General features: G+C 27.2%; 1 protein-coding gene across 5 annotated transcripts in view; it reads right to left on the bottom strand.

Moving 5' to 3' along the window:
* Positions 1-14,769, bottom strand: part of LOC114129849 (E3 ubiquitin-protein ligase goliath) — a 51,249-nt gene extending 36,480 nt beyond the window's left edge. For 2 of the 5 annotated variants that reach the window (XR_007603203.1, XR_007603204.1), the window contains exon 1: positions 13,569-14,766. Coding sequence is in view for 3 of the 5 variants with exons in the window: in XM_050197438.1 (XP_050053395.1) it covers positions 13,569-14,019 (451 nt within the window). In the remaining 2 variants the exon portion in view is untranslated. Of the gene's footprint in view, positions 1-13,568 lie in introns of all 5 variants that reach the window. The other 3 variants (XM_050197438.1, XM_050197437.1, XM_050197439.1) reach the window with 3 other exon arrangements.
* Between the last annotated feature and the right edge of the window lie 825 nt (positions 14,770-15,594).

The raw sequence follows: 15,594 nt of genomic DNA, 5'->3' as shown, positions 1-15,594 counted from the left end.
TGAGCATTATTGTATAATTTGATCTAAAAATGGAATATATTTTAAAAATGTACACAATTATTAATTAGTGTTTTTATTAAACATAAAATATTTATAATTTATTTTGTATGATAGATAGACAATGAAATACATTGTTTTGCACTTCAATGTATAGCTTAACCTAACTTATTGTTATAAAATATATAATATTTATAATACTAAAATCCTTTTTTAGTTAATTAGTTATGGTTAATATATTTCCATATATTTGTATATTTCAAAGGTTTGTGAATTATTTATATGTTAAAATTATTAGTTATTCCTGTACTATATTTTATGTACAGTCTATATATCGATCGTAGTTTTTTAATACAAAGAAATAAAATATAATTTCAAATTTTTTTAAATCAACTGAGAAATTAAAAAAAGTTCAGTATCTCATGAGCTAGTTTCAAACATTTTTTCTTACCTATATATTCATTATAACATTGAACATAATTATTATTCTCAGAATAACTATATTTTTAAGAATAAGCACATCGTTAAAGTCGTTTACTGGTTTGAATTATTATCTTTTCTAAAGTTCTAAAATGCATATAATTATTTATTCAAACAAACAGCTTATACATTTTTTTTTTGTATTTTCATATTTGCAAATAAAATATTTTGGGTTATTGAATAATCAACTAAACAAATATTAAAATGAAAAATTATAAAAAAAATCAATTTTAAATGATTAAATGGAATTACTAAAAAAATAATTATTTTGTACTTTCTGTTTTTAAAGTTTTAAGAGTGTCCGTATTACGTTTTGTATAGTTCTGCAATAATAATATTGTATACCTTTGTTGCTATTTTACTGCGTATATTATATAATTGAAATTTATATTCCGTATATCGAATAAATATTATTTATTGTGTAAGACAAAAGAATACGCGACATGAATAATTTCGGATGATTCGTTCGATAATAATGTTTTATAAAAAAAACTAACAGGCGATGAATAATAATTGAATTATCACTCGAGTAGAAATTCAAATAACAATTACCTCTGATTTCTTTACCTTTAAAACACACTCTAAAAGTCTAAACAGTACATAAGAACTTAATATATATAAATTATATTATATCATGTGATATTTTTAGAATTTAAATATATAAATGAGTTTTTGAGTACTAATGTCAAGTGCAAACGACTAAATAAGTCATGTAGAAATACTGAATAAAAGATGTATGTTTAGCCATAAAACATAAAAATATTATAACAAAAAAAAAAATAAAAAAAATATGGTTATTAATAAATTATATAATGTTGTAACCAGTTATAATAACACTGTCCAGATTACTCTAAAGACAATAAATAATTTTGATTATTCTAACCATATCATAAAGACATGGTTATATTAAATTATATTATGCGGAAGCCGGATAAACAATCGACACGCCACCTTGAAGCTCCTAATCAAGAAATTTAATAGATGTTTAAATGTGTTATGTACTAATGTAAAATGTGTAATATATATCTTAAACTATAAACAAATTACTGAAAAATATTTTGAAACTATAAATATCTTTTATTTATATAATATTATATTGATGTTTTGTAAACTTAATCATATAAATACTGTACTACCTAGGTATATGGAGCAGATTAAAATTAAGAATACTTTTCTTCTTTACACTATTAGTAAATTATTAAAATATGATATAATAGTCATTAATATACATAGTTATTAAATTTAACATGTTAGGTAATTCAAGAAAAAAAAATTAGAAATAAAGAATCAAGTGAGGTACGTAAGTGGACTCATATTCCCTACTCCTAACAGTGCTTTTACTTAAAAACTAAAAAGCTTTGTTTTTAACTTATGTTTAAAAAAAGGAATATTGGTACTTAGTCGAATCAGAATAATTTCTCTTCTATTAAAAATAGGTGATTATTTATATTTACTTTCAACATTTTATAATTTTAAATTTATTATTATATTTCATTGGATTAGCAAAAAGTATTGGCCGGCGAGCTTTGCTATAGGTAAATATTATTTAACTAAATTTTATGTTTAGAACTTTTATGTGAAATGATGTCCTAAGGTAAGTATAATTAATATTTTTGAAATATTTATACTGTAATTTGGTTGATATTAAAGAAAGCAGTAATTTATCGTATAAAGAATATTTTGGTTATAAGCAAATTAATGAATAGATTATTTAATTTAAAATAATGCAATATTGTTGTACAAGATACTGCAGGGATGTTCAAAATAGTATAAGTTTTACAATATCCTTTTTGTGTAATTTTAACTATTGATTAATAACAACTATAATAAATACTTAAAGAAGATAAGGAAGTTTAAAAATGTGCGACTTTACGGATTGAAGTTCAAGTTTAAAATATTAAATACTTAATCAACTGAAATAGATTTTATACAAATAATTACCAATCAATATTAATAAATATATTAAATCTCTTGTTCAAATAATTTCTTTTTAGAATACAATAAATTGAATTTATTTCAGATTTAACATAAAATATGTATACACCTATAATATAAGTCTAATATAATATATAATATGTTGTTAATCTAAAAAGTTATATTTATAGTATATAACAGGTATGGACTAAAAATAGCGTCAATTTTTAGAACTGAAAAATCTAATTAATTCGATATTATAGAAAGTAAAAAAAATATAAATAAAATTTACAATTAACATAACCCTTTTATATTTGTCACATGTTTTAATATTAAAAAACCTATTAAGTAATTTAAAAACGTCGTACGGGTTAGATAAAAAAAAGGTACGTGGACCTCATCTAGTTGCTTATCTCCTAACTTATGCTATATTATGCATTTAACGTAATAAATTTAAAAATGATTAAGTCTAAAAATCAGTTAAATAATCGAGTCCAATGTGTATGCTCGAAGAGGTAAGGTTCACTTTTTTCTAATAATAATTATTTTTAGTTATTTAAAAGGGACACATTATAAAGTTCCATCTTGGTGATCGATTAGATTTAATTCTATCTTGGTTATAAATTATAATACTAGATAAAAAGCATACATGTCAAAATCTTAAGTTAATAATGTTCGTTTTATTAGATAATATGTTTTGTGGTTCAATACAGCGATAATCCGTGTACCGATGATTATAGTCCATAATTCATGAATATTATTTTTTAGAAGATATAAAACAAAGTAAAAAAAAAAAAAATGGATACTGCAATTAGAAATAATTTATCATATGACTCAAATACAATATTATTTAAAACTTTAAATTAGGAACAATTACAAAATAATACTAGAAACAATATTAATATAATAAATTTCATATAAATAAGAGTGCATTATATAATAGTATTGTTTATCATATCTAATAACAATATTAACGTCAGAATAATTTTGAATATTTAATTAAATTAGGTACCGATTGTAATAAAATAAAATTAATACGAAGTCAGAACATAATTGAAAAAAAGTTGAAATATTTTTTAACACAATAACTAACAATTGTAATCATATATTATATAACAATAATAATAACAACGATTTAACACATATTAGAATATTGATTTTTTATAAAATTAGTGGAAATAAATATTAAAAATATTTTATTAAGACTACTTTAAAAAATTCGACAGTAAGTTGTTGATCATTGTATAGACATAATATATTATACTCGTATTCTATGAAAATTAAACCGAAGATAGGATAGGTATATTATAATAATTTTCATTTTTTCTATTTGAATTAAATTTAGTAATATTATTTATATCATTAGATTATAATGATAAATAATTAAAATATTGAATTTAAAAAAATATAGGTAGGCATAATGAAATAACATATTTATTTTATGTTTATAACGAGGAAAGCTAAAAAGCTGAAGATTTGACATGTATGAACTAAATGTTGAAATTTTATATCCAAATAATAATCAGTAACACATTTGTTTAACCATAGTAATGTGATATTGTAATTGTATCCTGTATGATCACTAAAAACTAAACAGTGACATATATATACAGTACACCATTACCACAATGTATTATGGCACTGAACGTGTTTTATATTTTTTTTCATGTATTTTTATTGTTTTATTTATTAAAGTATTTGAACTTTCTTTTCACAAAAAACTTTCTGACAAACTTATAAATACGATGCAACCCATAAATATATTTAATCTAAATAAACATCAAAATTTACAGAATAAAATGTCAGACGAGGATCCATTGAAGGGGTGACAACCAGAACAGAAATACGCATAAGCAGCATAAATAAAGTCTCCATACATTATTTACAATCAACTACTTCTCAACATTGGTAAATTTGCATACATACCATTGAATTTAATGATCTAATTACCAAAAATTGGTCTATTACTCTAGCAGTTAATTTTGAAGAGCTTTTAATTAACTCTCAAAAAATTGTCCCGAAACATCTGTTTTACAAATATTAATCTAGGAACCTAGGAAAATAGATTACATCTCGGGGTAAGTCGTAAAAAAAACTTTACCGTATTAAAGTTTTCACCCAATGATTAATAAGATCGATTTTTTGTAGTCTTCCTATGTAAATAGTTTTATAGTAAATCAACTATAATTATTGTGGCTATTTACATTGTAAACTGTCATCATTGCATATAATGTGTTTAAAAATTTCATAAAATGTATTAGATAGACTTGTGAAATATTTTGTTAAAATTATTTTTTTATTACAAATACCTGATTGTGATCAAAGATTATACTCTTTATTATTATGATAAAGTATTTAAATTGTTTTCTATTGGTACATAAATATGTATCTTGTGAATAATGTAAATACCGTAATAGTTATAATTTTATTATAAACAAAACGTATATAATTTTCTTTATTATAGTATATTTTTGTTTTTAATTGGAAAAAAATATTCATTGATTTTAGAAATTATTTAATACAACTAGGTAGGCATATAAATACAATACTAATAAATGGTATAATTTAACTTTAGACAAAAACAACAGTCTCATACTGCACTCAGAATCTATTTATTTAAATCTCAATTACTTATTATGTTTTTAAGAATTCATAAAATTTTCCATTTCAATACTTAAATGACTTTCAAATTTGATATACCTAGTGTCTCTCATAAGTTATTTTTATAAAAGTTTAAAAATATTAAAAAGATATGCGTACAGATTAATTTTATAAACTTTCGAAGTTCAAATTGTCCGTCTGCTTTGTTGGGAATCGTTTTTTTATAAACAATGAATTATTTAATTTATTGTATAAATATTGAAACCTGAAGTATAATTATAACTTAAAATATTATGGAAGTTGCTATTGACGCAAGTAGTTAATGGAATATGAAGAATTTTTAACTTTTATTTTCAGTCAATATATTGATCACTGATACTATGAGTAAAATATATTTTATATATCTAGTACTTTTTTTACAAATAATATTTAAAAAGAAAAATATTTCAATTAATTAATTTTTAAGGAAGCCCTCTGCTTTTTACCTTTACATAATTTTTTATATACGTTATAATAATTTTCTTCTACACGTCCTAATTAATTTACATCATCTATCTAATTATAAATAAAATATATATTTTTAAGAAGCAAAGTCTAACGAATTATGATCTAATATTTAAACGTAGTAACTAAATATGATAGGAATATTATAGATAATATTATATAATTCAAATATATTATGTTCTGCGTACTTAATAATGCAGTCTGATGTAATTCATTGAGGCCAACTTTATATGTTGGTTTTATATTCTATCATATAATTATTACTAATGTATAACTGTTCCTGACTATTTATAATATTATTTAGAAATGTGTCAATGAGATTACAAATAGTTGAAACATATGGTTTTAAGAGTAGAGTGTGTAAATTGACAATTTCGTATGAAATGCAAGTTATGAACTTTAAACAAAAGAAATTATAATCTCTGTTTTGAGTGAAATAATTTAAAATTCATTATTTATTATTATTGAAGAATTTGCTTGTTTTATTTTCTCTAAAACAAGCGAATAAAACAAGACTTAAGTTTGGTTTTACTTAATCTAATCTAAAAGAGGACAAAATGCAATTTACTCGTATTAATTGAGAAAATAGGGTATAAATTATGTTTTTTATATAACTATAATTTGTAAATGAGACAAAATCTAAACGAAAATGATAACGATTGAAACTGTATTTGTTCTAGCTTCTAGAAGAACGTAATAAAACATTAATAATAATATAATGAAATGAATAAGTGAACATCAAACATACGAAGGTTCATTGATATTTTTAGAGAATGGATAGGAAGAATGAAAATAAAAAAATAAAAATTTTTCTCGATTATTATTATTTTAAGGTTATGGCCTTAGACTTCCTGCAGAGATGTGTAAAATTTTAGTGGCCGACCTCGTTTTTCGGTTTTTATTTTGTTAACACAATTTAAATTATTTTTCTGTCCGCTTTATTTCGTTTGGTACAAAATAATAAACTACAAAAATAGATTGCTTGGCACTACAAACAAAACCTTGGCAATGGGGAGCAGCCAAAAGTTTCGTAAAACATTGTGTGTTTGATATCCGATTAGTATTATAAGCACGAAAGTGGTCGATAATTTTGTAAAATAAACTAATTTATGTTAATGACATAAATTATCTGCCTATTTTGAAAATCACACTATAATTTATTATTTTTATATATAATAATATATTACACGATTTTATATTTTATTAGATTTTATAGAAGTTCTGGACTATAAAAATTTACAAATTTTTAGTTGTTTTTGAAAACAATTTTTTTTTTTTTATTTATTTCAAAGTGTATTTTTTTATTATCATATATAATTTTTCATAATTTTTAACTAAACTAAATAATTTAATATACAATATATGATAATATAGATTAATAAAATACAAACATTTATTTTATGTTATTTTTCATTATTATAAAATTATGAATTTAATGCGCAAAATCAGTTCAACAGAATGCTTTGAAAATATATTTAAATTAATATAATTAGTATGTAGTATAATAGTATAAATCACTATAAATTTAACAGTTTAGACATATGTATTACATCACCATAGTACAGGGTATTATACATTTTCTGTGATAATACCTAAATGGTTTAATTAAATTTATTTAATTTTTTTAATTTCAAGATCTTACTAATAACTTTCTAATAATTTTATAGTATATTAAGTAATAAAAAAATCATAATGAATATGTATGTTAATATAAAGAAGAGACTTCACAAAAACTAAACCCGAAGGGTTTCAATAAAAAAGTACATAAAGATGAATTAAATATTTATATGACACTACAGATATTTTAAACATAGGTTTATCGTTGATTTTCGTATGAAAATAAAATTTTATTTCTAAGACGACTGATCTTTTTGCATATCACAAACTCAATAATTATATCTATTTACAAAAAGACTCCTTCATTCAATTACGCGTATGCGGTTATAAATCTACTATGTTTGCGTTATCATATATTATTAACATTAATAATTCAACTGTATCTACACTGTAAAATTCAAAGCTTTTGGTTAGCAGGATAATATGTAGAGTAAAATTAGTCCTAAGAAAACAATAATATAGTAATAATGTTAAATCTAGTTCATTGAAAAAAATAAAACATTTTTATTAAAATATTTATCTAACCGTTAATTAATAACATAAAAATACCTGTTGTATTCGTTCATCAACCAGTACAAATAGAGTAATTAATGATTAAAACAACCGTAAATTCAAATTTGTAATGTATACTTAATGAGTATCTATAATCTATAATATATTGTATATAAATTGATCACCGCGATCTTAAGTAACACTAAATATTTCAGATGGATGCTCTTGTACTTACTGAAATGATTTTTTTTTTGGGAAGGGGATCTAGAAAGACGTACTGAAATACACGTTTTGTGAAATTTTTAAATTTTTAACATTTTTGGCTTACACATATAAATATAAATTGTAGGTTTTTAATTTTTATGATTAATTTTTGGATATCGAATTGTGATATCAAAAATATTAAATTAATTTGAATAATATTTTTTTTTATGTGATATTTTTGTATTCATTTACATCTGATCAAAATATTTAGTGATATCTGAAATCGTGATCACACTATAATTGATCAGGTTATGTACTTATATTATATAGGTATACATAAGAAGTATAGATATATAGATTATAAAGTACTTCACAGTTATTATATCATAAAGTAGGAAATATATATTATGTATAGTTTGTATATTCATGTATAAATATATGACAAAGTGATATGACAGTCATACTATAAACTATTAACTAAAATAATACTAATTATATCTATAATATGTATAAAGGTATAATGTAAAAGTGAAATGATTAAAACATAAGATATTATGATAGCTTACATAAAGTCATAAATGTATAATTAGCTATAGGGAGGTAAGGATAACTCCATCATATTAAGTTATTTACTTAGTATAAGTTATTAGGTATATTCAGTATTATATTAGGGAATATGCCTACGGGGGATAAACTAAAATATACTGGGTATAATCATTTCTCTAGTTTTTGTTAGACTAAATTCATTACATTTACGATGATGCCCGGATGTATAATAGACCGTACTATGATAATAGAAAATATTATTATATTATTAAAATTTTCAATAATCACATACCTATTATGAGAAGGTTGTTCATAAATATTACCAAAAATATTTCGAAAGCCAAACTAGGTACAAAAAATACCCTAAGTCTAAGTATTTTTAATTTGTTATTCATGTAATATGCAATTAATAATAAATAATAATATTTATATGTGTAATGTGTGTGAGTACTGATTATTGATAGGTATACTTGGGTATGATTGTACGAGTATCTATATACTTTATATAAATAAATATTATATTACTCCTTACCAACAGACTTTACTTAATCTATTATGCTTAATTATAACATCATCCATACATAAAAAAATACATCTCCGTTGTATGTTATAGAAAAAAAATTGTAGTAAACTATGATCAAACCCGATCAAACCCAAATAAGCGTTTATAACTCTTTTAAATTAAACTATAACTATATCCTGAAAGCAAAGGACATAATGACACAAAAAAAGTAATTTTATTGATATTAAATTTTCGTTATTCTTTACCTCTTAAAAAAATTGACATGGTTTTATTTATCATCGTCTTATTTACGTTACTTATTATGACTGGACGTAGTGCCCTAAATTTTACATAGAGCGAAGTGTACAACAAGGACATGGGGATAACCAGTGCTGTAACTACATGTTTGAAGGCTCATGTATAAGAGTATAATTGGGTTTTTTTTAAATTTAAACCAACTATGATAAGTTATTACAATTTATAAACTAACATCCTGACTATACATGTATAATATACAACAGTACAGATATTGATCTCCAATAATAATTATTAAAAACTAAATTTGTTAGGTTTCTATTATGCTTTTTCAGTGATTAGAGATTATGATAATAATGTTCAATTTAATAATAACAAGGAGTTTAACAAATCAATGAAAAAATAGTACCTAACAGTAGTATAAAATAATCTGTTTATGGTTAAATATGTGTAATCACAATACTACAATTTTTTCATTTGAATAATTCTATTTCTTAGAAAATCTCAACTGTCAACTTTTGTCAATAACTATTGTTATATGGATAATATTTTTTTTCTTAGATTAAAAAAGAAACAATAAATTGACAATAGGTTATAGGTTAAAGTATCAAATTTAAAAGAAAGGGAGCACTTTAAAATATGAGGGCATGTGTGCAGTAACACCTTGCACATCCCGTAGTTAAGGTACTGCCACTGGGGCTAATTCAATTTCATTAAAAATGATCAGGATGTCTCCAAATAATTTATTAATATAAGTACAGTTGGTGTTAGTTATGAATTATGATAAAAACTAAATACATTTTTAACTAATGATTTCTATCCATTAAAAAAAGATATAGCTAACACACTAACTGCGGCGTTATAGCACTATAGCAGTAGGTAGTAGTAAATTTGTATTTATCTTTGTATTAATCACCAAATGCAAGTGGCTGAATTTGGATCAAAATGTACTAACCACATAAGTGTAACATGAACAAAAACCGTTTGTATCTACAATTCGTTCGGGTTCGTATAGTGATTCGAATTGTCAGTGCTGGTAAGATCAAATAAAATGTTATAATATATAAATATACATCATGAACGTTATTCAATTAAGGGTGATTGAAGAGAAATGGTCGTAATTTTAGATAATACAGTGAAACCTCCCTTAACGGAACCTTTAAATGGATAAAAAAAAAATCCAGAAAAGGTAATTTTTTCATTACTTATCTATAAGATAACCCCTAAATACGGTATTCTCTAAATAACGGACACGTAAGGCCGTTCTTACTATGTTCCGTGTTCGGTTAGTGCTTGATAACGCTAACCGGAGAAATTTATCATGAGTTAACCGATAGAATTCTACCGGTTAGTCTTAACACTTACCGGACATTGTAAGAACGGCCCCTAAAATAACTAAAGTTTGATAAGTTTGTGTAATTATAGTGTTATTTGAATTAATGTAATTATTATTTAAGTATATTTTATTAAAATGTACACTGGCATTTTTCAGATTATTATACAGTTTATTTTATCGTAATAGGAAATACCTGTCTAATTCGATAACTAGTTTTATTTTAAATAATAATATTTAAAAATATATTCATACATATAAGTGCTATATAAATATACATATATATATATATATATATATATATATATTTCGATATTGTTCATTTTTTCATTTACCTTCAATCTTTGCTAAAATAGTGGGTACTTCTAAATAGCAAGAAAAATTTAGGCAACCGATAGTGTTTGATACTTAGAGGTTTCACTGTATTAATACATTTATTTATTTTGAATTCAGTCATCATTACAATATCGAACACACCGGAGAACAAACACCAACGAATAGTCTAAACATTCTAAGCGGTGCTATTTGCGAGTATTCAGTAGATATTGAACGACACAGATTTATTCATTTTTTAGCAAACCGTTGAGACGATTACGGGCTGAATTAAATGTCCGAATGTCGTTCACATAAAATAGGTAGCATTTTATTTGATCTTATCACCACCGGCTTGAACGAAAATAAATGGTACAAAATTTAGTTCTTGTGTTCGGTACATTTCGATGTACCGAATTTGTATTCGTCCGCGTTTGCGGCTTGATGGAAACGTATCTAATATTCTAATATTAAAATACATCTGAACACAATTTACCGTTATCGCGTGTAGCGGCACCGCCAAGACAATAGATAGAATCTTACCATCATCGCTGCAGTATACATGGACCAAATTATATACTCTTATATACGTATGTATAATAATTATGTGTGAATATTTAAAAGTATAGCTTTTGATATTATTTGTTTTGCAAAAGTTATATGTAACGTACAATTTTTACAGTTTTTGTGTTATTTTTTCTATCAGAAATATCCAAAAACGATCTTCTTAAAGTTTAATATATACTTGTACCTACATAGTTCGTATAACAAAGGATAAGTGGAAATAATTGTTTCAAGTAAAGCTATAGAACGTTTTTTCATTTACAACTTTACAAACGGTTTTTACCATTGTCACCTATTTATGTAGGTAGGTATCTACGTGAAAACAGCGAATACGTCCATTTTTTTTTTTTTTTTTTTATAATAATCATTGATTATACGCAATAGCCAAAAATGTATCATTAATAGCACTAACAATAATAGATGAATATTATAATATGTTTTTATTGAACTAAGAGTTATCCATAAAAATATGTTATTAAATAATGAATAGAAATATTCCTTCCACGGGCTTCTTTTAATAAAATATATTATAATTTTTTATAATATTAATTCTTATACATATTATTAAAAGTTATTTACTTTAGAATGGACAAAACAAATATATTCCAAACACATAAACATAACAAATTTTTTGATACTAATGATTAATTTAAATTATTTTTAATGATTCAAAGGTTCAACGACAAAAATGCTCAGCTAGTAAAATGAAAATGAGAGTGTTTATTAGTGCTTAGTAGTAATAAATATAGTATACAAGTCTCAATAATATTATGTTTAATTGATCATCATTTGTTTTGTTTTCGTATACTTTTGTACTAGGTAATTTATTATTATTTTTTGACCAATCGTTAGTTACATCACGATAAGAACAACAAAATTTATCTATATTTTTACAATCAACATGGTAAAAAACATAACACAGAATAGTGTATTTTAACAAGTAAATATACATTGGGTATAAAAATAAATTTACTGATAAATAGATAAACGATATTTTAATAGGATATCAAATAATAAAAATATTACGTTGTATATATTAATTATAATAATGTAACTATTATAATGCTGTAGAAAAAGTGATTAATTATTAAAACACTAAAAATAATATTGTAGTTATTAGCTCATTATTGCTCGAAAGAGTAAAAAAAATAAATAAAATATATATACATCACGAATAAATGACGATAGTCGATAGGGCTAACTGTGAACACGATAATAATATAGCATTGATAATATTGTATTATAGCAATGTTGTTGTAGTCCGTAAACCATCGATAATAATAATAATCTGGTTACGTACGGTTTAGTCTACAATGCACTATATATATATAATATTATATACACGTAAATAATGAATAATAAATAATTATGTATACTATAGAATAAGTACATAATATTTATAGGTTACGCATAAGTGTTTTTGAGTGAGTGCGTCGTACCCGAATGGTAATAAATACTATTATTATTATTAAAAACGGACATGCTCAACAACGATTCTCGAGTGCAAAGCTCATATACGCGGGTGACACGGCTGACGGTTTTCCCTACTCTTCACCGTCGTAAAAGATTCGTTAAATTGCGTGTTTGTATAAAGAGGACGGGGCACGGGGTTCCTTTATTTTGAGTTATTCCGTGTGTAGTGGGTATTTATTTTTTAACACATGTGGTATACGTTACCTATATTCTGCTCGGGAAACGCAAACAGTCATAATAAATTATAAAGGCAAGACTATATCGAATTTTGTCCGAACAGCAACCTTGCCCGAAGCCGTTTGAAAAATTACTCTGCAAAACGATGGTATACAGTATTGTGAAATGTTCGCTGCTTTCGTCAATTTAGATATTCGCCGTGTTTCCTCGCCGATAAAGTGCGGTAGTGGGTGTATATTTTTTTTCGTGTCGGAGGTGCGTAAAAGCGCATTAATCATTAGAATAAAATATTACTTTGTATATACGGGTGAACGAGCAAGGTCTTGGGGGGGTTAAACGCTGATTGTGTTTTGTTCGTTGCGAATATTCTCGAAAACGCCAATCAAAAAAAAAAAATAAAAACATTTCATTGTATATACGGTCTCCCGGGAAAACCGAACAACTCTAATCCCACGCGTGTGTCCCGGGAAACGACGTCGTGCAACTTTAACGATTTAAAAAAAAATAAATAACGCCGCCGACCTAATGTCGTTGCGATTCATTCGTCGTCGCGGGGACGAGACGAAATGATATTATTGAAGTCGTAAAGGTACTCACTCGGATCAGAAGGCAGAAGCTTCATCTTGTCGAGGTCGGTAGCTTCGCGGTCGTTGTAGACGATCACCGCCGAGGCGCCGGCCCGGCGCGCGTTGTCCACTTTGGTCTGGAAACTGCACTTGCCCCTGCGCACCAACGCTATCCAAGGCCCGGAGTCCGGCGGCTCCTGGAGGACGTGCACGGGGGGCGCGCACCCGTTGCGATCGCCGTCCGTGCCGATCACGTGAAGCAACATCCCGGACGCTGCCCCCACGTGATACTCGCCGAACTTGCCGATCTCCGATTTTTCCGTCTGGACCGCCGCGCCCGTGACCACGTCGTAGCTGGTCACGTTCAGGTACGCGGTCGTGTAAGAGTCGGCTGTCTCGTCGACGGCGGACGCGGCGGCCGGCCACGGGTCCGACGACGCGGCCACGCCGAGCAACGTCCACGCGGCCAGCATCGCGTTCATGGTGAGATGGGTGGTGGGGTCCGCCGTCGTGGACGCCGGTAGCAAATTCGCAGACCGTTTACGATAAAATACGACGCGATACGTCGGTAACGATTATTTTCGCCGTCGAACTTACGCGCGGTCTTCTTTGTTCTTTTTTTCTTTTTATTTTTTTTAAAAAAAAAAAACGCGGGCAAACGAAAATCGATATTTTTCGACCGATCGAAATCGGTTTTATTCGCTCGAAAACGGGTCGAGTCCCTAAACCGGGGACGTGGTATTACACCGAAAATCTGACCGACGACCGGCAACTATACTACATCGTCGCGGACGTGACGGTAATATTATTATCGTCGTCGTCGTCAAACCGATCGATCAAACTGGCCCGCTAGCTGATGCTCTGTGTGCGTTTTCACCGCTAACCGACGACTTTCCGTTGACGAAAGACGACCGTCGGGCATTCCGCAGCTGCTGTGGAGGCGGCTGCCCGGGGACTAATGTCGGTGAGCTCTACTGACGAATATTTTCGCGCGTCTAACGGTTAGATACGAGTACGCAATCGGCTGCCGTGACAATTTCACACGTCCGCTGCGACTACGCGACTAACTAAAATACGAGATCGAAAAAAAAAAAACGTTCGCCTAAAGCTCGAGCAAAAACGGTGGACCGCGGCGCGTGTCTCGCACACTACTGACGTTCTGTTATCGGGCTCCGCTGCACTGACGCGGGTGGCGCGGCGATATTACGGGGACGCCGTTATTGTGGTGGCGGCGACGGCGGCGGTAGCTGCTGTTCTATGCCGTAAGTTGTAGCGTTTAGAATAACAATAACAAACCAATGCAGCCAGCTAGATCGACGTTAAACTATCGCGCGCGCGATCGTCACGTTCGCCACTACCGGGCCGCGCCGAGCCGCCGCCGCACATTTTAAACGTCAACATCAATAATTAATAGTCTGGCCTCTGTCCGCCAAAAATAATTTTCTATAATATTATTATGATATGCGTTATAATAAGTTATTAAAATTAAATGTTATTCTCGTGCCTTTGTAAAGACTCGACGTTCGTGTAAGACATCAATAATGTATCAAAAAACCGGTGTAAAGTGTCTGTGTATCAATGTATATAGGTAGGTATAGTTACTGTCTAGTTAGGTATCCACTGGCAATCCATAATATTATGTATAAATAATATATTGTATTATAATATACGGATTATGAAAATATTAATATGTATATTCAGACGACATAGATGCGGTATTTCGGTTCATTTCTGATCAATTATTTGGGACCACGTAAAAACATAATATATATAAACGAGTCATTAATAGCATATCATATACTTTACAATAATAAGTTGACTTAACTACTTTATTTTATAATCAATTACACGACTGCATGTTTTGAATGTCATTATATTCTAAATCATGATTTACTCCAATGCTTCATCAACGAATAATTTTTAAATCGTCGTAGGTATTAGTTGTCATACTGATATTAATTAGGACAGATAAGGTTTGTAAATAATTTAAATGAATAAAAAATAAATAAATGATTGAACCTAGGTACTACATAAAACTCTTGTAAAAATCACTATGT

The sequence above is a fragment of the Aphis gossypii genome, chromosome 1, assembly GCF_020184175.1.
Source record: "Aphis gossypii isolate Hap1 chromosome 1, ASM2018417v2, whole genome shotgun sequence".
NCBI classification, from domain to species: Eukaryota; Metazoa; Arthropoda; class Insecta; order Hemiptera; family Aphididae; genus Aphis; species Aphis gossypii.
Note: the sequence above shows the minus strand (reverse complement) of the source record. Positions and strands in the feature narration are given on the sequence as shown.